A 27917-nucleotide genomic window follows, 5' to 3' on the forward strand; every position below is an offset into this window, starting at 1 on the left:
GGGAGCCATTCTTCATTTGTTCTGTGTGTATCACATTCAGGGACAACACATGCTACAAAAGTCAATGATACATGCAATTTGTCAGAGGAGGATTTTTAATGACATTCGTCGATAAAAACTGACAGTCACATTATAAATGTTTAGATTCGTTAGGGCAGAACGACGCACACAGAGTCCAGCAGCATTTACGTAAAGTAAGATTCAAGTATTTGACTGGATCGTGTCAATCCATGTACAGATGCTCTTGTCATACAAACATTATTTTGTCACTAATTTCACACGTTTGCAAGGTTTATTTTCTCCTCCCCCTCTTATTTATCCTTTCTCTCCACCACTTCTCATTTCTTCAGTTTCTTCTGCGCTGCTTTCTTCTTCACCAGCTGTAACCGTTTCATGGCATTGAGCTGAGACTCTTGAGAAGTTGGCGCTTTGTCCCCCGGTGCAGCCTTTGACCCGTTCCCATTGTTCCCGTTACCTCCTCCGTTATTGCCTCCGTTCCCCCCCGCGCTTGCCTGGGCGCTACCCGGGGAGCCGGCCCCTGACGAAGCAGAGCCTTTCCCTGGGTTTTCGCTGCTCGATGAGCGGTTCGGTGGCTGCTTCCCCAGAGTCAGGGGTGGAGGAGGTTTCAGGGGCACCTGACTAGAGCCATTTCCATTACCACCACCTGGTACCTTGGTACTCCCAGGTCCTGATTTTGCTCCTGTCAGTCCAGACAGCCCGGCGGGTTTTTGGCCAGAGGGAGCTGTCACGGTCTTGCTGCTCCCACTTGGACCCGAGGAACCGAGTTTGGAGCTGGGAGGAAGAGCAGCGCTCGTCTTGGCTCCGAATGCGGCCCAGCCTGTAAGACCACTGCTGGAGGAGGAGCTGCCACTGGTGGGGGTGGCTGATGTGGTGGATGCCTGCATGAAATGAAAAACAGTCATTATAACTATCACAGCACAAATTCAACAGATGTAATTAAGACACAACCATGCTGTTGAACGCCAACAAATCAAAAGCCTGTTCGCAACTGTCGTTTGTGAGTGGGATGAAACCATTTCCCAGGGATTTAAATAAAGAGATTGTGGTGCTCTTCCATCATGAGAAGACTGTCTAGTTATTTTCTTATAATGGTTTGAGTCATTATCTTGCTGTAGGATGAAGCCCTGACCAAACAGTCTTTCTTCCATAGATACTTTTTCTCAACTCTCTGATATCCAAATAAGCTACGTCCCGAGTCGGGGGCTGCTCCCCTCAGAAGCTCAAAAGGATTTGTCAGTAAACAACAAAAGTTAGGACACCTGTAGTTTTTGTTTATATTAACTTTCAAGGTTTGAAATTAACGCAAGTAAACAAATATCTTAACATTAGAAAAAGGAATATTCATTTTATCGGCTTTTGGTGACCATAACAAAAAACAGCATTCTTTTGTTTACCTTGGGGCCAGTCATTGTTTACCTGTGACTAGTCTAGCATGTTTATCAGCAAACTTATCTGCAAGCTATGCAACTTGAGCAACACTTTTGTTTGAAAAACAAACAAAACTCCCTCCCATTGCGGCTCGAATTAACATAATCAAATCACTGACTAAAGGCAAAATGTTTGCTGTCAAAATAACTTGGTGAATAAGTTAAAAATGCTGGAAAGTTTTAAAACAAATCTTCTCTGGAGACTTGACACAGCAGCAGAAGTCAGTGGTTGGCTCATTAAAGATAAGCGTATACTCATTCTCTGCAGAGATATTTATGCAGTTTGCCTTATAGAACAATTTTGAACATTGACAACTATAGTTTTCTCGAACTATCTACCAGTAATAAGGAGGCAGACTCCTAGTTTTCCAGAGTTTGACACAGTAGAACACCACAAAAGAGTCAGAATGCTTGGTAAGCATTCACTTTCTCTCAAGACACATGATTGCCATCAACACCATGTTGCATGCTGTTTAAGTCTCAAACACACGACGGCCATGATGAATCGACACTTACCTTCACTTCTGTTCTTTTAAAGGCCTGGAAGGTGCTGGTTGTGTCAGGTTTGGATTTCAGCTCCGTCTTTTTGACCAGTGTATCTTTTACAACAGGCGCTGATGATGCAGAGGCAGGGGACGGTTTCTGTGGAGGTTTCTGGGCCTAGTGGGAAAACAAGAACAGTTTCAAACTGATAGAACTGGACCTTGTGACACAACTCGGTCCATTGCCTACTACCTGGCAATCTGCTACAAATATTATCAATTTAGATGTTGGAATATAACTCATATTTCCTCACCATGCGTTTCATCTGCCTGGTGCAGCGGGCACAATACCACACAAGCCGTGGGTCGTTGACTTCTTTGTCTGTCACCATGGGCTTGTGACAGTCCTGGTGGTACAGATTATGGCACTCTTGGCACTCCACCAACTGGTTCCCCATGGTGACGGTCATTTGTCTGACATAATTCAAAAGAGAACACAAGAAGGAAAAAAACTGAATTATTTGAACCACATGTTGGATTAGACATCAGCCTGACCTGAAGCTATTGCAAAAGGTCAAATAAACTTTAATTAATTTGCTAATCATTAACACGTACCTGCAAACCACACAGGCCAGGCCCATTTCCATGGCAAAGTCATCAGCGTTGGTCTCATCATAATCATTAATGTTTGGCAGGAGGTCTTTGCTTGTCTGGACGGTGATCGGAGAAGCGCGATTCTCAGGTTTCTCCAAACGAGGCTTTTTGGGAGGTTCCACCTCAGCCAACTCAACCCTGACCTGTTTGACAGTGAGAAGGACAGACGACACTTTAGATGCTGACATCAAATCATCACATCTTCAAAATATAAGTAACATGCGCTTTATTAAAGTTGTCATTTTAAGAAATATGCATGTGTTTTTCACTTTTCAAGTAAATCTCTGGACTCAACTCTCTTTATCAGTTCTAAGCTGAAGTGCATGTACCTGCTTTGCAGAACAGTGCTGTCGATCTAAAACAAACTTGAAAACCAATAAATTATCTTGATAATAGCTCTGAAATTACATAAATCTAGTTTCTTTATCTATCAATTGTCATTTAATCAAGGCTCAACAACTTTCTCAATTTATGCTGTACTTTGCAAAGACATGTTTTGTTTGGGGTTTGGAATTTATTTAGGGATGTCTATTTTCTCCTAAGGATGACATTTAACATACTTTAATCAAAAAGATAAAAAAAAAAAAAAAATCCTTTACCTTCTCAGTGGGTCTCTTTTCTACCTCTTTTTTGATTTTTTCCGAGCTGGATTTGCTGCTGCCACTGCTGCTGCTGGAGGACGAGGAGCTCGACGAGGACTTGGAGTCCTGTTTACTTAAGCTCAGTTTTGACACAGAGCTCTTGGACACCTCTATGTCCTGAGAATATATAATAATAACACAGAGTAGTTAGCATTTTGTTGAATGAATGACATATAATGAAATTGAAAGAGAAAATAACACTAAAGACGATAAAATGCGAATTAAGCAGATCATGAAATCCCTGTACCTTTAGTGATGAGCGATACGATGAGTCACTTCCTCTTGAGAGGGAATCCTCTAGTAAAGCTTTGAGTTTATCAACAGAGTCTTTACTCTTGGAGTGCAGGTAGCCCAGACCCTTTAGGAAGATGGGATCCAAGTCCAGACTGACAGGTCCAGCCATGGCTTAAACTGAAAATCAGTAAACAATGTCAGATTGTTAAATTCAAGGTTAAGGGTTACATCTTCATGAAATATTACTGACATGTCCCTTCTAAGAAAGGTTTTGGTTAACAAGGTTGATTACTGTAAAACATAGAAAAGGCTTTAGCTGGCATGTGGACAATGAAGTGTCAACTGTGAGATAAGATCCAGACTTGATATTAAGAAACACATCGTTGATTTTAGAAACAAAATGTCTGGAGTCTTTACCCTCTTCAGACCTTTGCTTCCTTCCACACAATATACAGTGAACAAAAGCCATATGGACTCTGCAGCCTGCAAACTGTAAAATCACTTAGTCTTCAAGTGTGATTTGAGTTTCCTCTCTCACAATCAGCTGTACTGCTCATTCTGTCCAGAAACATTAAATTAAGAAAAAACACGTTCCCCTCCACATGAAACATTTAGCTGGACTGAAATATTCAGTGGATTTCTCCTCAGGGAAGCCTGGCCCCAGTTTACCACCCACACGGTCATTGATTGATGCATTTAATACGTTTACATCGATGCTATGATGATAATAATGACTTTAGATGGTAACGAGAGGAGGACGAGGCTGGAGAGAATAAAGACAAATGGAGAAAAGGAGCCTGGCTGATGCTCCGTGTCCTGCACATTCACATCCCCATTGGTGATTACTTCCCGTGTGTCGCTTCTTCTCTGAATCAGTCGTTCGTGTTTAATTTAAATCAAACTTCCCTATCGCAGAGAGAGAAACAGAAACAACGCCACAGGAACTAAAGTTACCTCCTCCTCCCTGCCGTCACTTATAAAACCAAAATAAACTGAATATCAATTCAAGTTTTATTACATTACCTCGCTTGGGTTTTAAGTTTAAAAAACAAACAGTCCCGTGATCCGGTGTTTTCGTTTGATTGAACAGCTGATGGTCGATCAACGCTTCCTCAACAAGAATCAACCGGGACGGACCGTTCTTCTCTGACAACCTGTGCAGCCCTAAAATACGTCCGGAATATACACGCGTGGAACCTTTCCTGCCTGTTATTTTTCAAGATTCTTAAATGATATAATAATCAGCATCTAAAACTTAATTATATGTGACAAATGTATTGTGTAGTTCATGTTTTAACATACGCGTTTATTACACGCCATATACACAATAATATAAATCAGTATCGTTGCGATAATGGACAGCGGGTGGCGCTGTGGTGCTGGTTTAGCTGCAGCATAGGCCAAGAAGAAGAAAGCGTGGACAACCAACAGCGTGGGTTGTTGAATTCGCCGGTGAGTGTATATGTGTGTGTATGTGTGTGTGTGTGTGTGTGTGTATATACTAATGTCGAAAGTGTCAGTTTAGCTTACACCTCCAAGCCGCCATCTTTTAAACTACCCCCTAACCTCCGTGTGTTTTGACAGGTTATTTAAAAATGACGCACGCTGACGCAGAGCCCAAGCGACCCTCCCTCTATTTAGAAGTTTGTGGCCAAGGTGAGGAGGCTCGTCTTCCTCTGCACTCCTCCATCACCCTCTTCCTCCTCTCCTACTGCGGCTGTGAGTCTTTCAAAGTGTCCCTGGTCTCCTCCACGCCCTCCTGCTCACGGGCACTGAGGCAGGGTCTCGTACCGGGGGGTGTGGAGGTGTGTGAGTCTCAGCTGGAGGGTCTGCCCCTGCTGGTGAGGGGCTGTCGGCTCCCCGCTGTGCTGGATGAGACCGGGCAGCTGTGCAAGGCCGGACTGGCCGTGGTGCTGAGACACATCATCAACCAGACCGTGGAGGCTGACCCCTCCAGGAAGGACGTGCAGGCGCTGCTGGGCTTCAAGAAGACCTGCCTGAAGGCCTGTGCTGAGGTGAGGGGGGTTATCCATGAGAGGAACATGAAGGGCCTGGATGATGCTCACTGGCTTTAAAGGGAAGGTTCACAGAAACATTTCAATGCTCACCACTATGCCGATGGAGGTGGTGGGTGAAGTGTTTGTGTCCACAAAACTCTTTTGGAGCTTCAGGGGTAAACAGCGTTGCAGCCAAATCCAATCCAATTGAAATAAATGGCGACCACTTCCTCAAATGTAAAAGAAACAACAGAAAAGAACCTAAAATGTCCCCATACTGCTCCATGTGGTGTCCGTAAGCCCCCACATAAATGACGTCTTTAGCCTAAAAGTCCTCTGTCATCGTCCTCTTGAGCTGCATTCGCATGTGGAACACAATGGTGTAAATGTAAAATCAAATTTGAATGTCAAGGCAATGCTATCCACCCCTGAGACGCCAAAAGTGTTTTGTGGACTCAAAAGGAGTGGTTGTACATTTTTGGGTGAACTATCCCTTTAAGCATCAATCATATTGGCTACTGATGACTGTCCCTGATGCAAGCTTCACGGAGAGGGGCGGTTATAGCTGTAAAAGGCCACAACTCGTGTAGTATCAGGAGCTACTTTATTATGTCTCCATTTGGGCTTTTATTTTATTCACAGGAGATGGTGACAGTTTCTACTCAGCAGCTCATGTACAGATGTGTACAGTTGTAAATAGAATTCAATGGCCCAAATTCAATCAGGCTCAAAATTGTTAAATTGTTAAAAACATATTGTGTTTTTACTACTTAAACAAAAGTTCACTTAGCGTTTCTCAAAAATGATCATCTACATGTTCAATATGTGTTGATTTGCAAACATGTGACTGAATATGTATGGGGAATAAACCATCCAATAATGAATGACTTAGTATATTAGTTTGGTTACAATTGAACAGCTTATAAACAACACATCTAACAAAGCTCATAGAAATGCTTCAAAGTTGTGTCTGTACTTTTCCTAAAATTACACAGTTCTTCATCAGTAACCTTCAAGGACATTTGAGCTTTTCATGTAAAGTATTTCAGGTGGTTCTCAAGTCTGCTCTTCTTCCTTCACTGATTAAATTGCAATCCCTCAAGTGATGAGCTGCTCGTCTTTCATACTGATCTAAAAGTGTTCCAGAACCATATTACTTCTACCTCAAAATCCTTAAAAATCCTTTTTCTTATCACCATTCGTCACTCTCAGGTGAGCCAGTGGACCAGACTGTGTGAAACTGGCATCCCCTCTGCGGTAGAAGAGCACCTCCAGAATCCCACCGATCAATATCAGCAGCTGCCTCTCTCCATCCTCTCCCTGGAGCGAAGGCTGGCGGAGCCGGTCAAAGTTCACAACGATGACAAAATACGCCGGCAGAAACTCCAAGAGCAGAGACAGAATGAGAAGAAGGAGTCGCCCGAAGTCCAGGCAGATGTGAACAATGAGCGGGAGCCTGGCCCGTCGCCTCAGGTCCCTGATGGACTCGAGCTCAGGGCTGCTCTGGCCAAGCTGTCGGTGGATTCAGTCCCCACTGTGACCACCAGGGAGAGCTCTGAGATCAGGAAAGTGAAGACGGCAGATCTCCCTCCGCTGGAGCATTTGTTTGCTGAAGGCCTGTACTTCACTCTAACGGATGTGGTGCTGCTGCCATGCATCTATCAGTACCTGGTAAGAGCCTAGGAGTTTATGAATTATGTTTGAGGGTGTAGGATATAATCAATCCTTGTGGCGAAGGACCCTCCTATCGCTGCCTTTTATTAGCAGAACATTTTGATCCATGAATACACGTCAAATTCTCATTAGAATATCACTTGCTCCACATATTATCATTATTGTGACACAGTATGATCTTTACAATCCCCCTTAATGTGGTGTATGCAATTTTTTTAGAGACATATTTACAGTCTTTTTTTTTTAAATGCTTTTATTATGATGACTTGTCAAATTATGCAGGGCTTTTAGTTTTGACTCTCTGAGCAGACAACAAATCCAGCTCCTTCAGTTCCGTCCAGGCAGAAACCTGAGTTAAGAAGAGTCGCTGCATCACTCTTGGCAAACGCTTCGCTCTCAAAGGTGGTCGGCTGCCACCTGGCAAGGAGCGATAACAGTGTATGGGAGAGTTTCTATTCAAATGCAGCAGGTTGAAATGCATTTCAATGACTTTACTTTGGGAATATGTTTCTCTCTGCAGCAGATCAAGAATCGGCTGGTTGTTAGGTTGACCTTTAAAACTCTTATCTTCCAGAACACGTCAGAAGCTCACGACCATTCAGTGAATATTCATAACTCTTGATGATTGCATGTTTTTAGGTAAAGTTCGTCGCAGCAATTAAAGCAACAGCAGCAGAGACCAGAAACAGAGAGCACCAGGGCTTAGTTGAGTGGTATATTACTATTGATTAGGAATGCTGCACTGTCTGACACTGAAGTGGAGCTCAACCTCCATTTCACCCTTCAGCTGTCACCCAGCTATTCCTCAACTGTGGGAATAAACTGAAGTTCTCACAATGAGGCTTTTAGTAGTCAGCTGTGCTCCAGTGGTTTCCAGTTTCACACTCAGCCTAGCGTGTCTCCTCTTAACGGCCATCACTGTCCGCAACACATGCAGCCACGGCGTATCCTTTCCACTCCGCCCACTCGTCGTACTGCAGAGTGCCCCCATCTCCCTCTCTCGGTCTGCGTCCCCCTCTCTTTCCCCCGTCCTCCACACACAGTCGCACAAAGTGACACTGCTGCTCTGATCACGTCTCTGTTTGTGTCCTCACCCTCCCCTCCTGCAAATGTTGTTTTGATGTGTTTTCCAGCCTGCCCCTCATGTGTGTCCACCAGTGTGATGAGGGGATTTTGGTGGAACCTGACATCTCGCTCCATTGGAGATGACACATCAGATGAGTCACTTAATCACTATTCTTGTTTCTTTTTTTCTTCCTTTCTTCCCTCTCTTTGTCTCTGATAGTGTTCCCTCCAAGCCCACGCTGTGAGCACTCTGCATCAGCTCCCCCACCTGCTGCGATGGTTCAGCCGTGTTCAGGAGGTACCTGGGGTCCTTCGTGCAGCCAAGGCTTGTGGGATGGCTCTTTCCAACCTCCAAGTTCCCACGTCCATTCTCCCAGGGCTGTCAGCAAAGGACAACCTGACTAGTCAACTGGAGCCAGAAGAAAACCAGGAGACGACGTCCCAACTGCCTTTTGTCGGTGGCCCCAGGCCCACGATGACTAAACTTAAAGTAATTTATCCCAATTTCCTACTTATTTCTCATCATGCTTTACCTCTCTGTGTTCTCCAAACATTTTGCTTGAATGCAAATGCACACATGCACATCCATACTATCATGTGTTCCTTTAAAAAAAAATACAACTATCTCCATCAACACAAACATTTAAACTGTGCCTCACTATTAATCCCCGTCCTTGAAAATGCACGTCATGTGACAATTCAAACTGGGCATGTGCGTACCGGTGTAAACAGGAAGCAGATGGCCTACTCTGCAGCTGGTTTCTTAGTTTTCTTAGACTGAGAAACAACAATGGTGAAAAGTATCACAAGGGATTTCTTTCATTGGAGCGACGACAAGGTGGAACCGTTACTGTCAGTGTTTACAAAGCTTCTGCCTTCACTGCGGAAAGTCGAGTCGTGACGGATAGAAAACAAATCAGGAACAGTTTTCATCATGTTCCAAACATCTCAATATCTGACTATCCAGACCAGTTTTCAAACCAATAAGGAACCAATAGCATTTACAAACTTCTTTGTTTTCGGTAATCAAAAACTTGGGAGTAGCAAGGACAGCAGGTGAAAACATAGCAAACGTGATGCGTTTTAAATCTAAAACTTAGTAGTGTGGATGTAGCTTCTGACTGCTGTCTCCACTCGTCCAGTCACAGCACAAATAGACAGCGTGTAGGCTCCAACTGGTTGTTAACCATTAACCCTATAATTTCACGCCTCAGTTTTCTGCTGATTGTGCCATCAGGAGTGTAGCTTTAAGTTAATGTTTTGTCTGCTGGTTGACTTTCTTTATTGTTCAAATTCTCATCATTCTGTCACCACGTTTACACTAAAGCCTGAAACATGCTTCTGCGTTTTCACGGGCCCGTAAGCGCAAGAGCCCTTCCGGGTCCTTTACGTGCTTATGTATCCCTCCTTACGTGCTGACGGGTGTCGACCCCCTTTTCTAAAATTCACGGCAAAGCTCCGCAAGCTCACTCAGCCCGCAAGGCTGTGATTGGTCTGCTCTACATCCCTTCTGGAGCTGCATTTCCGGTTACATGCCCCATAATACCGGCAGAAATCACGGAAGATTTAGAAGAGCGAATATGGACCAAATAGAAGAGCACTTGGCAGAAGATATCCGATAGTATGATCACTTGTATAACCTGTCACTGACTGGCGGATTTGTCCGCCAGAAAAAGGCTACGTGGAGCCGCAGTGGCTATGTAAATAAACAATCGACGAAGAAGAAAGAAGGCGTCTCTAAGGTCGTCACGACAAAAAGCATTACTCCGCCTAGTGTTCTGGCGCGGAATTGCTTTGTAAGACGCGCAACGGTTGGGGAAGCATGAATGAAAACGAGTCTTGCGCCACAGCGGCGTGAAAAGACGCAGACGCAGTCGCAGAAGCATGTTTCAGGCTTAAGTGCTCTCAGTCACAGGATTAACAGTGTAATTGGGCTGTTTAAAGGTCTTAGGATGCTTGTCTGTGGGCACGGTTTTCTTCTCACACAGGTTGTTTATTTTACATGTTTTTATCTGTCAAGTCAAACGAACAAAAAAAGTGACCGTTCTCAAAAAATAAAAAAGAACAGAATCTGCTTTTAAGAACAATGTTTTACTGCCCTCACTAAATTCTAAAAAGTCACTTCAGTATTCTCTGTGGATCCGACTGACAATTACAAAAGTGCAGAGAGCGCACATTCAGCTTTTCCTCATTTCAGGTGCAATAAAAACAATGAATCCAGTCCAAAACAAAACAATGTTTATAGCCAGACTTAGTAGTTTCTAGTAATGGCTGACAGTCTTAGTGTAAAGAGATAAGACGGCACTCAATACTAACATTATGTGTCCACACTCTGAAAATGTAATTCCCTGAGCAAGCATTGGCAAGACAGACACACACTCACACATTTATAACTTTCTCAGCTCCACAGCACAGCAAATATTGCCGCTCCAACATTATTTGGTCTAGCTTCTTCAGCAGGAGATAAACAAGCAGGGCTGTTTAAATGGAGACTCTGACTAACCTCTTAGTGCTGAGCCTTCAAACTGGACTCTTGGTCTTGTTGCTCTGCTCCCTCAGCAAAGATATTTCTGTGATTTCCTGCTGGCTAAGTGTCTATAACAGTGTGATATTATGTGACGGGAAGCAGGCAGAGGGAGAAAGCTGTTAAAAAAGAAAAAAAATAGAAAAAGAGCAAGAGTTTGAATGAGACTGTGTGAGCTGGTTGGTCAGGATGGGCTGTGTCTCAAATGTGCCATGTTGCCGGATGAAATTTAGCGAGGCAGCCACAGATGTGCTCAAATGACAGTTTTCATGGCACGGTGAAATCAGACATTAGAACCGAGAGGAATGCGTGCACAGACGCAGACACGCACACAATGGCCACCATTCTTTTTTTCCCCTCACAGGGATTATAAGGATGGCTGCGTGTCTCCACCACCATGTCTGCAGTGCAGCTGCCTTGGCTGAAGGGCCTGTGCATGGCCTCATGCATATGTGTGTGTGCGTGCTAGGGGAAGTGCGTCGTCTGACATGGTGACACGTGATCCATCACTGCCGCTAACCAGAGGCACCAGGCTTATATCAATCCATTATCCACAATATAAATGGATCATAAAATCCTTTCCTCACATTAGAACGCACACAGATGCATGCCAGTCAAACTGCTTGTGCGATGACACGCAGACACACGACCTGATAACTTAATGTAAACAGAAGTGTAGCCCTGACACCGAAATGCAAAATTGAAGCCTTTCTGCGATTACTGACAGGTCTCTTGATGATATGAGAAAACAAGCTAATCTAAGTTAGCAGTAAAAATAGGTCCTGGATGTTCTGCTGTATGAAACAGGTACGCCTGTGTTCCAGAAACCAGGATTACTGAGTGTCTGTGTCTGTTCCTGCGGAAACAGCTGTTCTGAAACTAACCATAACTCTATGTGACAGGTTATATTCTTAGTCGGAAAGATAGTTTTGGTCCAGATGAATATTTATAATATAATATTCATTGATAGCCTTTAAGGAATCATCTCTCCCAGGTAATTTGTTATTGTCGTGTCAGAGTTTCCCAGATTCTTCTCAGCTTTAGCATGGGATTGATGCATCTTGAATTGTGATGTGATCTTCTGATGTTTCTGATCTTTTAAACCACACTGTTGCTGCTTCCTCTGCACCGTGAACCGCTGAGGCAGATCCACTTGTTCTGAACTGCTGCTCCTGAGCTTGTTTTCAGGCTGTAGCTCTCAACCATGTGCTTTACTGATGTTATCATCTAGCAGTGACGCGTTCTGCTTTCTCCAAAATGATGCCTCGACAGTGCACAAACCATTTTACTGGAAAAGAGCATATTAATGATTTTGATAAGTTTCATAAATCTTACTTTGCACAGAGATTAGGTGTTTATTAATGTAAAGTATTTTCACTGTCAATGTTTTAAATGTGATACTATATTTTTCGTCTGATCTACATTGAGTATTTCAGCAGAATTAAAAGTTTTAGTTAAAGTCATTGTGGCCCCCGGCTGCAGCCACTTTGTGACTTGATGGAACATCTTAAAACTGAATCACTTGTTTAGATTAAATTACTTCTGGATTTCTGCAAAATCCCAGTTTTACTTGATCTCTTTAGGAAATTGACCTCAAATGCATTCATCCATTGACAGAACAAAATGAACTCAGGTCTATTAGAATACATTTCTACAGAGCAGTTTTCTGAAATATATAAGCATGGGAAACTGTGTTTTTGACAGTATCATAAAAGGTGCAGATTTCATTTTGTCGTTTTGAAGCTGTTATTTAGTTCTCGTTTGTTGGATTGAATTTTATTTTAAAGTGTTTCCAATACTTCTGCTCCTCCATTTATGCAAATGAAGTGGCACAAGATATTAGCACAGAGTATTTTCTCTTGCCAGAATGTCACATAACACCACACAGTACAGTTACAGTATGTCATAGCTACTGCAGTAGCGATGCCAGCAATTACATATTCTGAGTGAAATAGTGTTTATTGCTGGGCCTGTTTGCTCAAATTGAAGTGCCTCATACGCGTCTGTGTTTGTGGTCTTTCGGTGTAAATCTTCAAGTTATTTGTATACTGTCCATTGTAGATAACTAGGCGTGGGCGATGTGCTATGATATTAGGTATTCAAACTAGTTCACAACAATTAAAGGCTCAATTTCATTAATTAATAATAAATAAGATAAAAACATCACCTTAGTGTTATAATATTGAGTTGTTTGTTGATACTTTCCAAATGTTCCAAATTATTTCCCCTGCGCCACGAGCCCCTTCACGGTTATTACAATTGAAGCTATGGCGAAAGTGCAACAGTCAGAATACATTTGACCAAAAGAAAAGTTTTAACATTAACTTTTTCTGTTCGTATATTAGTTTCCTTCGCCTGTCTCCTGCAGACAGCCCACTTATTAAAGAGAAAAACCAGAGTACTGTACCTTGTCTGCTCTGTTTCTTCAGTATTTCCAGTGTCTTCGATGTACTGGTGTGTGCACTGTACTAGAGAAGTTTTGTTCCCTTGTGAGAGTAATAAGTGTCCTGGCGTGTTTCTTTTCCTCAGGAGAGGAATCAGAGCCTCAGATCAGTGTGAGGAAAGTAATAAAGGGCTTGTTCAAGAGGATCTCTTAGATCTGCTTCATTTCAACCATTTGAACCTCAGAACCTCAAGGCTGTGGAGGGGTTTCTATGGTAACCTGTGTGTCTGTGCTTGTGTGTTCCTCTCTTAGGAGAAAGGCATCGAGGCAGTCTTCGCTCCTCATCCTGGCCCTGCCTGGACCCTCCCATGGGACAGCTTACCAGGAGCTATCAACCCCACTGAAGGTAAAGTGGAATCTCCGCCTTGTGGCTCTGCCCTTGCACTCTAATTTTTAAGCTTTTTTAATTGCTCTTTGTTTCATCCAAATACACCACCTCCTATCTGCAGTGAAACCTCCTGCCCCATCTAGTTATCTGTACGCCCATAGATCTCTCCCTGGTCCTTCTTTCACCTTATTACCTGGTCAAAGTAAAAACAAATACTATGGATAGAGTACACGGAGCAATGAGTGAGGAATGTGCATAAATGTTTGCATAAAACCTTTCCTTACTGCTGGGTCCTGGTGAGTTTCAGTGGCACCTTAAGAAAACATTAGCGACTGACACATGAAGAGGCTTTCTATCCAGCCTCAGCTGGATGCGTTTCCCCCATGAGTCCCCTCTAATGAATTTTAAAGTGCTTATCTCGATGTGTTATCCTTCTCCTGTTCTGGGGGTTAGAGTGTGAAATAGGTCTGTGACAGAAACACACTTAGCACCACAGAAACACACAAACCCGGGCACACTGAAGGCACAAATCAAGTAATGTGCAACATCGAACTTGTGCAAATTAGTTTGTGGATGCTGATTGTGGTCGTATTTAATTGGCAGTGAAAGGGTTGTTGATTGCTGCCCCAGGTGGAACGGGTGAAGCAGATAAAAGAAAAATGTTGTTTCTTTCTCTTTCATTCTCTGCATTGTTTTTCTTTGTATTAGTGAGACGTGTTTGAAGCAGCTGCAATAAATCAGTGTTGTTATTATGAGGAAATGGAGGAGCTCGATAAAGACTCATAAATACATTATATGAATATGTAGATATGTCCTTTCTACTTTATCATTGTTTCAATTAATCCACCTTTTATTTTCACATATGTGGATATTATTGCAACGAGCAGAACTTCATTGTCATTGGTTATTTCCTGCACTTATTTAAGAAAAACCCAGGAAAATGGACATTGGACATTCCAACATTCAGTGTAATGATTATTTTTCCTCCCATCTTTTGGCCCATGTGTTTGTGCAGACCTATAGCTTCCACGTCATTACAATTTTATCATGTTGATGAACTATTACTTAGAATCTGAACAAGAATCACAGGTACTAATTCACATGCTCAGAAAATGTGAAAACATATACCACAACAAAACAACTGCAGAGATGACTCTATAGGAAAACCCTGTTTGTGGTCCATCTGTCACTTATTGATATCTCTTTTTTACTTCATTTCACCATGTTAACTTTTTTTTTCCAATAAATATAATAAAAAAACATTTGCAACTTGGAAAGCACACGGAACCAGACAGAACCAGACAGTCCCCTTGAATTCAATCAACCTGCACCAAATTAGACACACTCAAATATCAGTCCCTTAAATGTGCCTGGTTGTTCCCCCATCAAGATCATTCCCCCGGTTGAATTGGTGAAAATTAAAAAAAAGCCACTCTAGCATCATTGGAAAAAGTAAGGGGTAAAAATCCATAATGTTCTCCTTTTTATCTGGATGGGCGCAAAAGTTGAGTTCAAAGATCAAACTTCAATCACACATGATATTATACTAACTTTAGGGCAACATTTACGGTACAATAAGTGACAACAGAACAGTGATGCTTTCTTCATTGTGCCTGGTATATAGTGTTGGAGCAACATGGACGTAAGATAAAATAATGTCTTTGACCATAACATGCTCACTTTTAGAAAATGTGAAACTGAAAATAATTGGGTAAATTAACGTTTAATAGATTTATCATATTTAACATGTGTGGTGTATGTCAAACTGACAGCCTGGACTTTAACCTGATGTTCACTGTTTCATTTCAAGTACAGAGTGCTGGATCAAGGCCAAACCAATGAGGAACTTATCCCTTCCCTCCCACTCTCATTCTGCACTGTACTTGTAATTTTGACAGACCGCTGTCCACGGTGGGAACTAATCATACGTTTCTATCCCAGAATCCTCTGCTGACATCGTAACAGAAGTGTGCTTGACGATGTGGGCAGTGCGTGTCTATTCTGAGAGTGGGAATCGAGGAGAGAGACCAAATTGTAGCTGTCCAGATTTGTCGGCACTCTGCATGATAAACGGCGCTGTAGATATCTCCTTCTGCAGTATTTGGTTGGTATAGTAGGTAGCCCCTGCATTTCAGCTCTGCGTAATTAAAAAGTAGCAGAGACGAAAGTCAGCCAAGTTGTCCTGAACCCCAGTGTGTGGGCTCCTCCATCTATCTGCTCTCACAGTGTGCACAAACACGCCTACACGTATAATACTACAGGGAAAAATGCAGCTTTTTACCCTTGTGTATGCATGATATTTCCATACCTGTAAAACCAATGTAACACATCTTTGAAGGCTGTATTTATGTGTATTGGCTTCTCCTCTCAAGTAAAAGCATATAATACAGTTCAGTCGGCAAGTTAGGAAAGTTTTAGTTCTGTACTGCATAGTACTGGATTTAAAATGAAACGCTGTCTCTGAGGTTAAAGTGCTGACATTCATCTAGCGATTTTTGCTCTTTTTATTCGTATCCCTGAAGGCTAATAAAAAAAAGAGGTTAGATTGTGCACATCTACTATGGATGTGAACACCTCCATAGCCTCAAAAAGCTGAAAGTCTGCACTTGAATCCCCTAGTTCTCGTTTGAATTGCATTATTATGGTGTTGAGGCAAAATGATATAGAAAATATCCCTCTCTGGATATTCTCTAACTGAACTTTTATTTCTTTTAGACTTATGCTGCTGTCAGACATGCCCTGAAGTCCAGACATTTTCCTGAAATTTACGAACACAAATGTACGTTGCTCTTCAGGAGCTCTGGACTCTGGACATTTTCCTGAACTTTTCGGCCAGCCCCCTAAAACATCGGCAAAATGTCAGTGAGCCCATGTGGTAATACAGCAGGAAAAAATTCAGTGTGAGCAAGAAGGAGCATTTATGATGTTTCTCAAACATGACAGATGCACAATTTGAATAACACAAAATAATACTAATATCTCAGAATGAAAAATAGGTGTCATAAATGTAGAAACACGCAGACCAAGATCTCAACTTGGAGAAACATCGGGATTTGAGACCTTATACGTGAATTCCTGCCTCCTACATGCTCTACCCAGACACAACCCCTCACCTGAATGTTAAGGACATTTTCCTGTTGTTTAGAACTCGTCTGACACAGACAATCTTCTGCTGCATTTTTCATGTGTGAAAAGCAAAGTCTGGAAAATGTCTGAACCCAATTTCCTGGGTACTTTCCAGAGTCCATGTCTGAAAATTGGATGTATAGCCCATGTCTACTGCTTTATTCTTCTCCTCCCTTGTCTTATCTATCCTTCCATTCGTTCACCCAACTAATTTCCATTCATGGATTGTAAATCCTACACACAGAAGCTCAGGTATGTACAATGTATAGGATAACAAAGGGGAGTCTGTGAATGTGAGGGTTTTAGTCTCTCCAGCGTCGAGGGCTGCTTCACTAAATGTGGTGAGGGCTGACTGCAGACAGGTAAACAGCAATGCGAATACAGGGTCCATTGTCTAGAGCAGCCAGTGTCTTTTCTCCAGCGCCTCACTTAATAGGGGGAGGAATGGTGGGTAGCGAATAAAGCGGGCTGGGAATGATGGAGTGTGTGACAGCGGAAGATTGAGATTGGGGTGAGGCTGCACATGGAGAGACAGGGGTTATCAGGAGCAAACAAGGCAGGGGAAGAGGGGTGAACGAGACAATGAGGCATGAAAAACAGGAGGGCCCGGTGAGGAAACTGCGTAGTTGTCATGCTTGAGACATGCTGTTATTAGGTCCTCCAGGCTTGTTTTGGTACAAGGAGCCGGGATGAGTTTCCATGTCTTTGTCTTAGGTTACAAGGGTATGACAGTAGTTGAACCGCTGGGGTGGAAGCTGGCTCCATTTGTCTCTGTCTCCCCGCTTAGACAGCAGCAGAGACGTGATTGAGATTTCACAAGCTCCACACTAGTCTGGTGTGATTTATTTATTTTTCCTCTCTGCTGTAAACTATGAAACCTAGAAAAAAGCTGAAGACATTGTTATTTGTAGAACTGTTATCACAGTTATCATCCGAGTCGTGATCCATTATCCCAACATGAAATCCACAGGCATACACCTCCTGCAAAGGGTAATTGCACTTGTGATATTATTGCAAGGGTAGACTGAACCTCTCTGTAACCCAATCAAGTAGAATATACTGACTTTGATCAAATATTCATTATTTGTCTAGTTACCGGCCAAACACAGAACAGTGCAATGACATTATTAGGGCCTGTGTATGGATGGTGCTAAAGCTTCAACGAGGGCCCCTTACTGCAGCTTGCATTTTGAATTACCTCCACCCAGGAGATTGTGTTTTTCAACAATGTCCGTTTGTTTGTTGTTCGGTTTATCAGCAGGATTGCATCAAAACTCCTGAACAGATTTCCACAAAACGTGGAGGGAAAGGGCCCTGGCCCATGGCCAGGGCCCTTTATGTTTTTTCTACACTACATTTTCATAGTTTTAACAAGTAGTTAAGCATCTGTCTTGTGTATTTCTTAGATATCCCTAAGACATTCACAACAGTAGTTTTGGAATTGCAGCAGCGGTTTGTGCATTCAACAGATATTTATGATGTAGGTGGATATGTACATTTTCTCCAATGTTTATCAAAGCTTCTCTGTGAGCTGGATTAAAAGACGTTGCACACGTGTATTCCGATTAAGCGTTGTTCTGTTTCGTTCAGTTTGGCTCTGAGTGAGTGGGTATGGCCATGATTTCCCCTCAATCGTCTCATCTAACGGTTATTGAACTTGGATAAAGATAATTATCAGGATTTTGATTCAAGTTCAGATAAATGAATTTCCCATCAGGTTTTACTTAACGAAGTTATTAGAGAGTAGATCAGATGTATTGAACTGGGGCCCTCAGGACATGATACAGTTTCTTTCAGCTGTGTGTTACGCTGGTGTTATCGTTTAAAACGGAACTACATGGCTATTTCGTTTTTTCCACTTATTGAGAATCGTTATCTTCACATTTCATTACTGCCTTACAGACATACTGTTTCTCCTGATTGTAATGTGTATAAGGTATTTGTAGAAATAATACCCACCACAAACCAATATTTCAGATGATATGTAGTATATAGATGTTGTAATGAAATCATACGACATCTATGAAATCTAACTGAGGGTTGATATTTTACAGTGACAGTTTAACCATCAACCTTATAACATACAACACAATCCTTTACCAATTTCGTAGCAATTCCCGGCTAACAGACTGACTTTTTCATTTCTACAACCACCCTGCTAGCATGGGTAAAAGTTGCATTTAGTGTTTCTGTTTGCCTTGGAAGAAAGGTGTGTGTTTATGAGTTTTGTACTTAGCACTGTCAGTGCATGTGTAATTTAAGCAAAATTGCCTGTTATTAAAACAAGAGATGAAAGTTTGGGATAGCACGTGTTAATATAAAGACCACATTGATGCCATTTTGAAATTGTTTTAATTGAGTGTTTGCGAGGATATGTGTTTGTACAATGTGCTAGCATTATGTTAACACCTCATTCCCCTCGGGCTTACAGCTCCACACAGCAAGCTGTGACTCCCAAATCACTACTCTCATTCTAAATTAATTGAACTCATTAGAGCCTTTAAATTGAAGATTTAAAGATGTGCAGTAAACATGGGACCAAGCACAACAGGCAGCCAGCTTTGTTACTCCCAATTAGAGGGATAATTGGCACTTTATTTCTACAATTCAAGTTCAAACACATCTAGACTCCCCAGAGGCCTTCCACAGAGTTTCACTGTTTGCAGTGATGTTTGAGTTGTGCCCATTGAAATGCAGAGCCAGTGGCTGCCTTCATGATGAGCTCTTTGCAAATGTCATATCATGAATATTCATTTGCCCCCTCAGTTCTGTTTTGTTCAGTCATCTCTGGTGAGGCATTGCAGTGCGGGTAGGAAGCGAGGACACAGTTGCCTGACCCTCGGCCAGCTTCCACTGGGTTTTGGATTACATAGTGTTTCTTAAGCCATTTCACCAGCCACCTAATTAATCACTTATTAGAGTTTTCAGCCCTGACCAGAATGTGAAATCTGTTCTCTGAAGGCTTTTTTCCTTTGGAGCATAGTTCAATGCACTTTGTCTTTTGAAATCTTGAATGTTTGGACTTCTGAATTCTACCAGTTTAAAAAGGGACAATAATTTCCTGTTATCTTGTAGTTGTTAAGACTTTGACCACCAGGGATGCAGCAGAGGTGTGTATGGTTTTGTAAGAGTGGATAATTATAAGGTTATTTTGTTCCTTAGATGAATAAAAGACTGTCACAGAGAAAATGGAAATGTTTCAACAGTTATACATATTTGACAATTTTATTTAATGTTACAAATATTATATAAAATAATTATTCATTAAATATATTTTAAAAAAGACGAGAACCCTTCTATATATTTTCTTGACTTGTGAAATCGTTTAAAACCAGAGAAATCCAAAATTGTATTCAAGGTAATGTGACAAATCATTTTCCTCAACTTTTAATTGTTTAATATCTGCTCTACCAGTGACTTTGCCCTTCTCGGTTATAACTTGAAGTATGGGAAAAGAAAAAACATACAGTTTGTAAGTAAGCCAGCCTGTTTTTTTCCTTTCACTGTTTGCGAAGCGCTCCCACTAAAGGAAAAAGGCACAGGGGAACCAAGCAGCCCATTAAGAATATAGGACAAGAAATGGCAGTGAAGATAAAAGAGACGAAGAAAATAAATTAATATATAGATTTATTTTTCCTTCGTCTTTTTATCGACCCACCCTTATACGTATGCATTTTACATTTCAAATGCAAGCTCAATACAAAAAGTGAAGCCACTCCCCAATATTACCCACCCACCCTAACTCCATGGCAGTGATATAACATATGAATCATGGCCATTGTGTTATCCACCCTTTTATGGTTCTGTTTTTTTAATAGATTCCTACTTTAACTTGATGTAATTACAGTAAGAAAAAAATTAACAGTTTTGAAAAGGCCAACCTTGAAGAAAAACTTCCTGTTGACTATCTCTTGTTTGTTCTGAAAACAACCTAAGATATTTTTTTCACAACAATAAAATAATTTTGTTCCACAGTTGCTCATAAAGCTAAAAACAAGTATCTTATTTTAATAAGTACAGCAAATAGAATATAAACCTTCGAGCCATGTATTAAAAAAAAATATTTAGTTCAAAGAAAGAAATTGGAAAGACACAAATGGAGGTGGACAGACGCAATTCTGCAATTTCAAATAAACGGAAGCTTCATCCTGATTTGATGAATAATATGTTCTGCCGTGGTTTGAACCAGATCATTTGAAATTACCAACTCAAACTAGAAAGCAGTGACATGGCTCTTCATTTTCGAAATACACTCATTAAATCTGTCAGTTTCATTTGCACAATTTATGGCTTTGGTGTGTTATGTAATAACTGTCCACACATTGCTGTTAATTACAGGAGATACTTCACAGAGTCGGTCTGAGTGAAATGTGGTTTTGTGTGTTTTACACTTATTCTTATATTTTTCTGTTCTTTTTAAATAATGTCTTCCATCTCATTATTATTATTATTATTCTTATCTCTTAACATGTTCACTTCCCTCCACAACATCAGACCAGCAGCATTCACATGAAGGAAATGTTACAACATTATTTTCACTCTCGCCTGACAACACATTCAAAGCACTTTGCCGGTGTCAAAAGAAAGTACACCATTTTTGTATTTGTTCTTCCAAGCCCTGAACAATGGCCTCTTACTGGAGTCTCCAATTTTGTTGGCATACATGAGCTCAAAGGAAGAATTATAATGTTCTGCATCTGGTGTTGACTCTAATAGATGACGTGTCGTGTTTGGTTTCAGCGTGGCACTGTGAGATGGGCCTCCATTGTTTGAGAGACCTCCCCCAGTGCGCACGTGTAATTTGTCTCAAAATAAGGTTGTGTGTGGACCTTGGCATGCGTGTCCAACTTTCTGTCTGTGTTCTACATCCTGAAGTTTCACCTCATGTTTATACCACCCACATGGTGTTGGCTTTCACTGTTATGGGGTGAGTTGTCATTTGTGTGTGTGTGGGGGGGGGAGGAGTTAATGTGGGATTTGTCGGTCTCTGGATTATGCAGAGTGGATTCTATCATTTCACACTCTGATAACTGCAATATCTTTTACTTTTCTACATGTGTGGCTTTTTATTATGCGTTTTTACTTTCATGTCTCATAATTTAGTTATTTTTAAGTTGGGGGGAAAAACAGAAATTTGGGACACCTGCAAGAACTGGTTAGGAACATTGGCTTTGTGGAATTGTGTGCAGGTGGCTCAGTAAGACATAATGACTCATCTATATCCTGCTCCAATTATCCAAAGGGCACATGTACTGTTCTGTCCAATTGCAATCCCTTGATTCTTGTCCCACTTTCCCGAATAAGAATATTTGTAGAGTGCCAAGGCATTTGGAGACTTGATAGGGAAATAGTTATATATTGAGCCCAAGAGTATGCTTTCTATCACAAATATAAAATACCTATTTCAGAATACATTAAAAGGGATAATGACCTGCACTCTGCCAAAGAATATCTGTAGAAAACTGTGTTTTAAAACATCAGGAGTCTAAATCTGCAGTGACAATGTGGGCTGAGGGGAAAATCCCTTTTTATTTCTCTCAATAGAGGGGGTCGTGGTTTTGGCAACCCGACATTTCACGAGAGAACCAGGAGGAGCAGGAACACCAGCTGGCCCGACTCCAGCCAGCCCTTATTTATCCTTGACTTGGCACTGTGAGGCTCGGGCTGAAAGCCATACTGGAAGATTTTACAGAGGTGGGAGGCCAATAGACATTGACACGGCCCTGCGCGGATGCCAGCGTTGTGCCACTTACTCCCTGACTTTGACAGCTCTGGCAGAGTACAGAAAGTGAGGGATGGAGGGGGACAGTGTGCGATGAATGAAAACAAACTACTTACTTTGAAAGGGAAATTGCGGGGGAGGGTTTTCAGGCGAAAACACTGGCATTGCAATATTTTGTTGACTTTATTTTTTATAGATAAAAGCTTCCATAGTGCTAGAGTAACTCAACTTCTTCTATTACTATAATTGTGAGAAACAAAACACTGATCGAACAAAACTGCTTACACAATGAGGAAAACTTTTGTGTTTCTCTATATCAAAAGATCTTGACCTTACTTTAATTGCCTTGAGATAATGTATTATGTGATTTGATGCTGTATAAAATAAAATGTCAGGAGCCCAAATCTTAGCAGACATTCAGAGCAGTGGAGTAAATCCATCTCTTTATGGTGCATTGACAGCAGTTGTGGAGGCAATGAAATTTTGCTTTTTTCAGGAAAATGAAAAAAATATTACTTCACACATGAAAGTATCTGAAAGTAGCTTTCTTATAATGTCTTGTGCAGTAATGCATCTTAAATGTGACATGTTAAGATCAGTAAAGGGAGAGTGAGTATTTTGGTCAAAGTTAAGGTCATGGAAAGGAATTTGTCCTGGTTGTTTGATGGTATAAGGAACAACTATACTTTTGTTATATCACAGGTTGACCTTGAAAAGTGTTAACCCCATCTTAAGTCCATAGATATAACATCTTATGTTTTCCCCTCTGGCATGGTTTACCGATGTGGCAGCTCATGGGCAGCCTCAGGTCATTTGTTTCTTACCTGAGCTGTGAACGTGTTGGTTAGGATCAGTGCAGCTGAGTCATTTGAATCCTCTCTGAACAACCACAATATTTTTTCTGCCGCTGGCAAATACAGATTCTTTGACAGGATGGATCCAAACTCTCCCAGTTTTAAAGCAGAGGAGTGTGGATGTTCTTTTGCTACATGCACTTCACACAGCGCCGTGAACAGCACTCAGGAGACCGACTGCAAGTCAACACTTGGCTTGCACAGCGAACTGTAGCCAAAAGGAGTGAGCGCTCTGTCTGCCAGGGATGTGCCAATGTGAAGCTAGTGCAATTATAACCCATTAGAGGAGATGTAAGGATTGCACATATAAGATATTGAAATTGAACTGCGAAATACAAGATTTCACAGTAAATTTGTTACACCTGAATTATATACAAAATAATAAATGTTGAAATAAAATGGAAATATCGGAAATGTGCTGTTTGTTGTACTTGCCATCATTTTTTTATCACAAAGATTATAATTCCAAAATAGTTTCTTTTTATGAACTGTTCAGACCCAAGTAAACAGGACAAGCTGGGGCTTGCTGGTTAGCACGTCAACTTCAGTAGAAGCAAAGAAGTGATAGAAATAGAAGCAAACGTTCAAATTGGCATTGCTTTCCACTGGTAGAGACATTGTTTGGCAATTAATGGAAAAAAAATTAATTAATTTAATTCTATGTTTTTTGTAGAATGATTAGTAAACATCCATCTACTTTTACCATTTTAAAATGGCATTACTTACAAAGCCTTTTGAGTTGACTATGGGACTTGTCAATTAAAGTGTCATTGGCTTAGGTTAGCATAATTTTCTTACTTAATGAAATCTAAAATATACAAATGGGCAAAATCTGTTTGGGTATAATATTGGGAAACATGAGCAAATTAGAGTTTGAAAGGCTGTTTGCAGTAATTAATTCTTCCAACGACAGATCAAGTTATTAAAAAAACAGCCTTTAGCATACGAGTGCAAGTCTAGATTATCAGGGTGACAGTTTCTGCCCAGTTAAAGCGTTAAGCATGTGTGGATGTGATGCTCTGTGTCAGAGGGAAGTCGGTAATTGGATGTGTTCAGAATAGCCTTATTGATGCCTCTCTTTGCTTCTTTGCTCATTTAAAAACAAATCGGCGCAGACAAATTAGGTATGTGCTGTGACCTGTGAGGGGGACCATGGGAGTTCCATAATTATGCAGACCTCTCGCCTACAGCTACGTCTGGTCATGTTGTGACAGACATTCCAAAGCTGCTGAGAGATGCACAGCGAGGAGTGTTTTTTCCTGCTCATGTTTGTCTTCATTGCCTTTAGATTTTTCTTGTCATCTCATCTTCGATGTGCAAATACATCGAAAACATTCAGTAACTGGTTCTATGAGACGGAGCATCGTTTTGTTTTTTTCTTGCAGCCCACCAACAATTGAAGCTTTTCAGTTTTTTAAATATCTTTATTTTTTCTTTGCCACTTCAAGCCAAATCAGGAAGATTATATTTAGTTGTTGCTCAGTGTTTGGCTGTCTAGCCCCAAACTTTTCTCAATACTTCACAGCACCGTTGCAGTCGTGTTGTCTGGTGTTGTAGCTTTTGCGATTGTTCCTAGAATATTTACACGACCGGAAGAAGCATTCTGAATTTAGATTTCTCTCCTCCTCTGCTCCCATTAACGCTTTCCTTCCATCCATATAGATAAAGGTTATATGGCTAAATGCAAGATTGTTTGCACCAGTGGATCAAATTGTAAAGTTTGGAGTAGACCTTGACAGTTTTATTTGCTCCTACAATTATGCAACAATTCTCTTTTCCTTCTGATCTCCCTCTGATCGTACTTTCACTTCTCTATGAGCAGCAGCTGCACACGCACACATCAGCACGTACAACACAGACTTGTTGTGAGAGACCTTGTGTTCCCAGGGAGGATTGCTTGGCTTATTCTGTTTTGTTCTGCAGTTATTCAAGGAATGCATTGAGAAAATGTTGTACTTGAAAGGCTGAGGTCTTGCATGTGTGCTTACGGGCTACAGCAAATGTGTAATTAGCTTTGTGTGATAAGAGTTATAATTTGCGACAAATGTCTTACATGAAAAAAAAAACATCTGAATATTTCAGTTCGTTATATTGGTGCAGTTATAAAAACCATAAACTCTTTGACTTGATTTACTCTAACCATAACTACTTAGTGAACATAATTAAGTGGTTGTTTTTATTTAAGTGTTTGACGGTGGTACAGGGTTATCACCTTGAACCACCTGTTTTAATGTCTGTGAAAGTATTGGGCATATTAAAGGGAAAGTATTTTTCACTTTCCTCTATTTTTACGATGCAACGTTTTCCCTGCTCTTCTCTGCCAATATTATACCAGGCACCATGTTGTTTAGCCTGTATCCTTCCTTGTACATTGGTAATCCATTTTACCTTTGTTGCTGAGCTCCAGGCACTCTGTTGATCAGGTGGTCACTCTTTACAGTGGTCAGTTTAATGCTGCAGCACATTCACAGTAATTTGTACTTGTTCAGTCCCATAAAGCAATATAGCATGCTCCCTCTTACCTGACAGGAGCCATGGTGGCATTAGCCAGCCGATTGTTACCTGGCGTATTCACATGCCAATGTAGACATGCCAATGTAAACTGCAGTTTTCTATCAACATCAGGTTGCTGCAGAATGCAGGAATCAACATTTTTAGAGCTCCCACAGTATCCTCTCTGCGTTTTTACGACACACACTGCATTGTTCTCAGCAGCTGCCAAAGTAAGAGTGCATTGTTATTGTTCCTCAGAAGGAATAAGACAGAGTAATCTGATCATGACTGTACATTCAGCATCCATGTCTCCTCATCAGTCATGGATGCAATATACTTGAGCAGCATCCAGGTATTCAGACATGATAGGAGTCACAGGAGCCGCTGGAAGCCAGGCTGGGAAGATAATGATCAACCACACCTTCCTGTTTCCATTTCCCCTTATTCATATTCTGTGCCCCTGTGTTAACATGAACAATTATAATCTGGTGTAGAATCACACTGTGATACGGTGGAATTCTACTTGCTCCGTGTGCACATGGTCCTTTTATACACCTACATTAACTGAATGCAAAGGTTTACCACTTTTGTTTTCCTCAGATGCAACACAGAGCTTTCCTACTATTTATCTCTCTGAGGTTCTCCTTGATTTATTGACTTGTGGTTTTGCATATTTGTTTTCATTAAACTGGTGATGAGGTGTGAAAAAAAGGAGCTCATTAAAGTCGCCATCTCTTGGAGAAGTATTAGCAGGTCCCTCGTTCATTTTATTAACGGCTTGTCTTTTCAAATGTATTATTTGCTTTTACTTAGATAGCTGCTGACAGTCAATATTATGAGATAAATTGTATTATTATCCTACATGAATAGCTGCCTGAATCAGTTTTCTTTTTACTTTGTGCAAAACTCAGAGCAGTATTTCATCTCGGCACAAATTAAGATGATGAATATAAAATGACAAGCTATGCAGTGGCGGGTCTGGGTAAAGACTATCTGAAGATGATAACCACGGAATTAAACAGAGTAGACAGACATAGCACATTTAATATTTTTTATAAAATAAAAATATCACTGTCATAGGTTAAAAAAGATTTTTTTTTGTCAAACACAACTCGCATTCCTGGAAGCAGTCAACTTTCTAACCATTTACAGAGTTTGTCTGTAACATAAGTGTTTCTAAGAACGTCCTTTGAGGCCTGACTTCTTCTAACATGACTTCCTGTGACACCATATGTTTGGGTCGTTGACAGATGAGTCTGTCTGGGACATTTCTGTTGTAAACACGTCTGGAGACGCCTTCCATCCATAAGGAATTTGTTTTCTCCTGAAGAGTAACGTGAGCCTACAGACAACTTCTGTGGGCTACTCAACACTTTTGGGGCGGCCCATGCTTTAGGTGAACATATGGGTAAGAGTAAGAGTGTAATTCAACTGACCCTCTCTTAAATTTAAATACATTGTGATCAAACAAATATAAAATCCAACAACTAAAATTTGGTCAGTCTCATATTTTAAATGTTCATCTAAATCTAAATCTCCAACCGGTTCTCCACATGTTTGGTCTTCAAACCAGCATGTCCTCTGAGCATGAATGGCTGTTGAAACCTGCAGAGCCTAAACAGAGGCCCCCTGTGCCTCAGCAGTGTTTTTACATTCTAATCTGTGTGATGGACCTGTTTGATAAGGCCGTGGGCACTTCTGCAGCATCAGGGGAAAAGGACTCCTTGCCAGCAGCAGCCGAGGAAGGCACCTATTAACATTAGAGGACACACAGGGTAATAGATCCTCATTCGCCCCCAATGTCGCAGACACAGATTGTAGTCAGTGAGCAATGGGAGACATCAGCCTCTTGGAAAAAAAAAAACAGGTTGTTTAGCCTTACCCAGACTCTCAATGGTTCTGTCATCTCTGGTTTTGTGCCAGCAGTTATCCAAGAGTAATGGTGTCTGTGCACCTGTTCATAAACTCCACCAACATCAGTATATTCTGTTTTCAGCTCACATCAGACTGTGGAAGGAGGTTAAACAGAAAAGTATTTCAGAGGAAAGCACAAGAGCTCAAATCAACTTGCAATCCAAAGCACGTGTCGGCAGAATAATGGTGAGAGGTCAAGGAAACAAATCACATTTTCCACTGCAAAGGAAGACTTGAATTGCGGACGGCCATGGTGTATGAACGAAATTAATGTCTTCCTCCACTAAACTAAGCAAATATATAAATCTAAAGTAGATT

The 27917-nt window shown here is 41.2% G+C and overlaps 2 protein-coding genes across 3 annotated transcripts in view; one reads left to right on the forward strand and one right to left on the reverse strand.

Annotated features, from left to right (window-relative positions):
* Positions 1-77: 77 nt before the first annotated feature.
* ints12 (integrator complex subunit 12) lies at positions 78-4607 on the reverse strand. The gene is made up of 7 exons (XM_062388541.1): positions 4483-4607; positions 3473-3636; positions 3184-3342; positions 2546-2727; positions 2245-2404; positions 1965-2108; positions 78-899 (listed from the first exon to the last, which is right to left on the reverse strand). Exons 2-7 carry the CDS (start codon positions 3626-3628, stop codon positions 339-341), a joined length of 1362 nt encoding a protein of 453 aa, XP_062244525.1. The 5' UTR covers positions 3629-3636; positions 4483-4607; the 3' UTR covers positions 78-338.
* Positions 4608-4785: 178 nt separating this feature from the next.
* Positions 4786-27917, forward strand: part of gstcd (glutathione S-transferase, C-terminal domain containing) — a 42012-nt gene continuing 18880 nt past the window's right edge. For both annotated transcript variants that reach the window (XR_009920775.1, XM_062388736.1), the window contains exons 1-5: positions 4786-4911; positions 5044-5474; positions 6669-7127; positions 8416-8685; positions 13415-13508. Coding sequence is in view for 1 of the 2 variants with exons in the window: in XM_062388736.1 (XP_062244720.1) it covers positions 5055-5474; positions 6669-7127; positions 8416-8685; positions 13415-13508 (1243 nt within the window). In the remaining variant the exon portion in view is untranslated. The remainder of the gene's footprint in view (positions 4912-5043; positions 5475-6668; positions 7128-8415; positions 8686-13414; positions 13509-27917) is intronic.

This window comes from Platichthys flesus, chromosome 5 (genome assembly GCF_949316205.1).
Source record: "Platichthys flesus chromosome 5, fPlaFle2.1, whole genome shotgun sequence".
Taxonomy (NCBI): Eukaryota; Metazoa; Chordata; class Actinopteri; order Pleuronectiformes; family Pleuronectidae; genus Platichthys; species Platichthys flesus.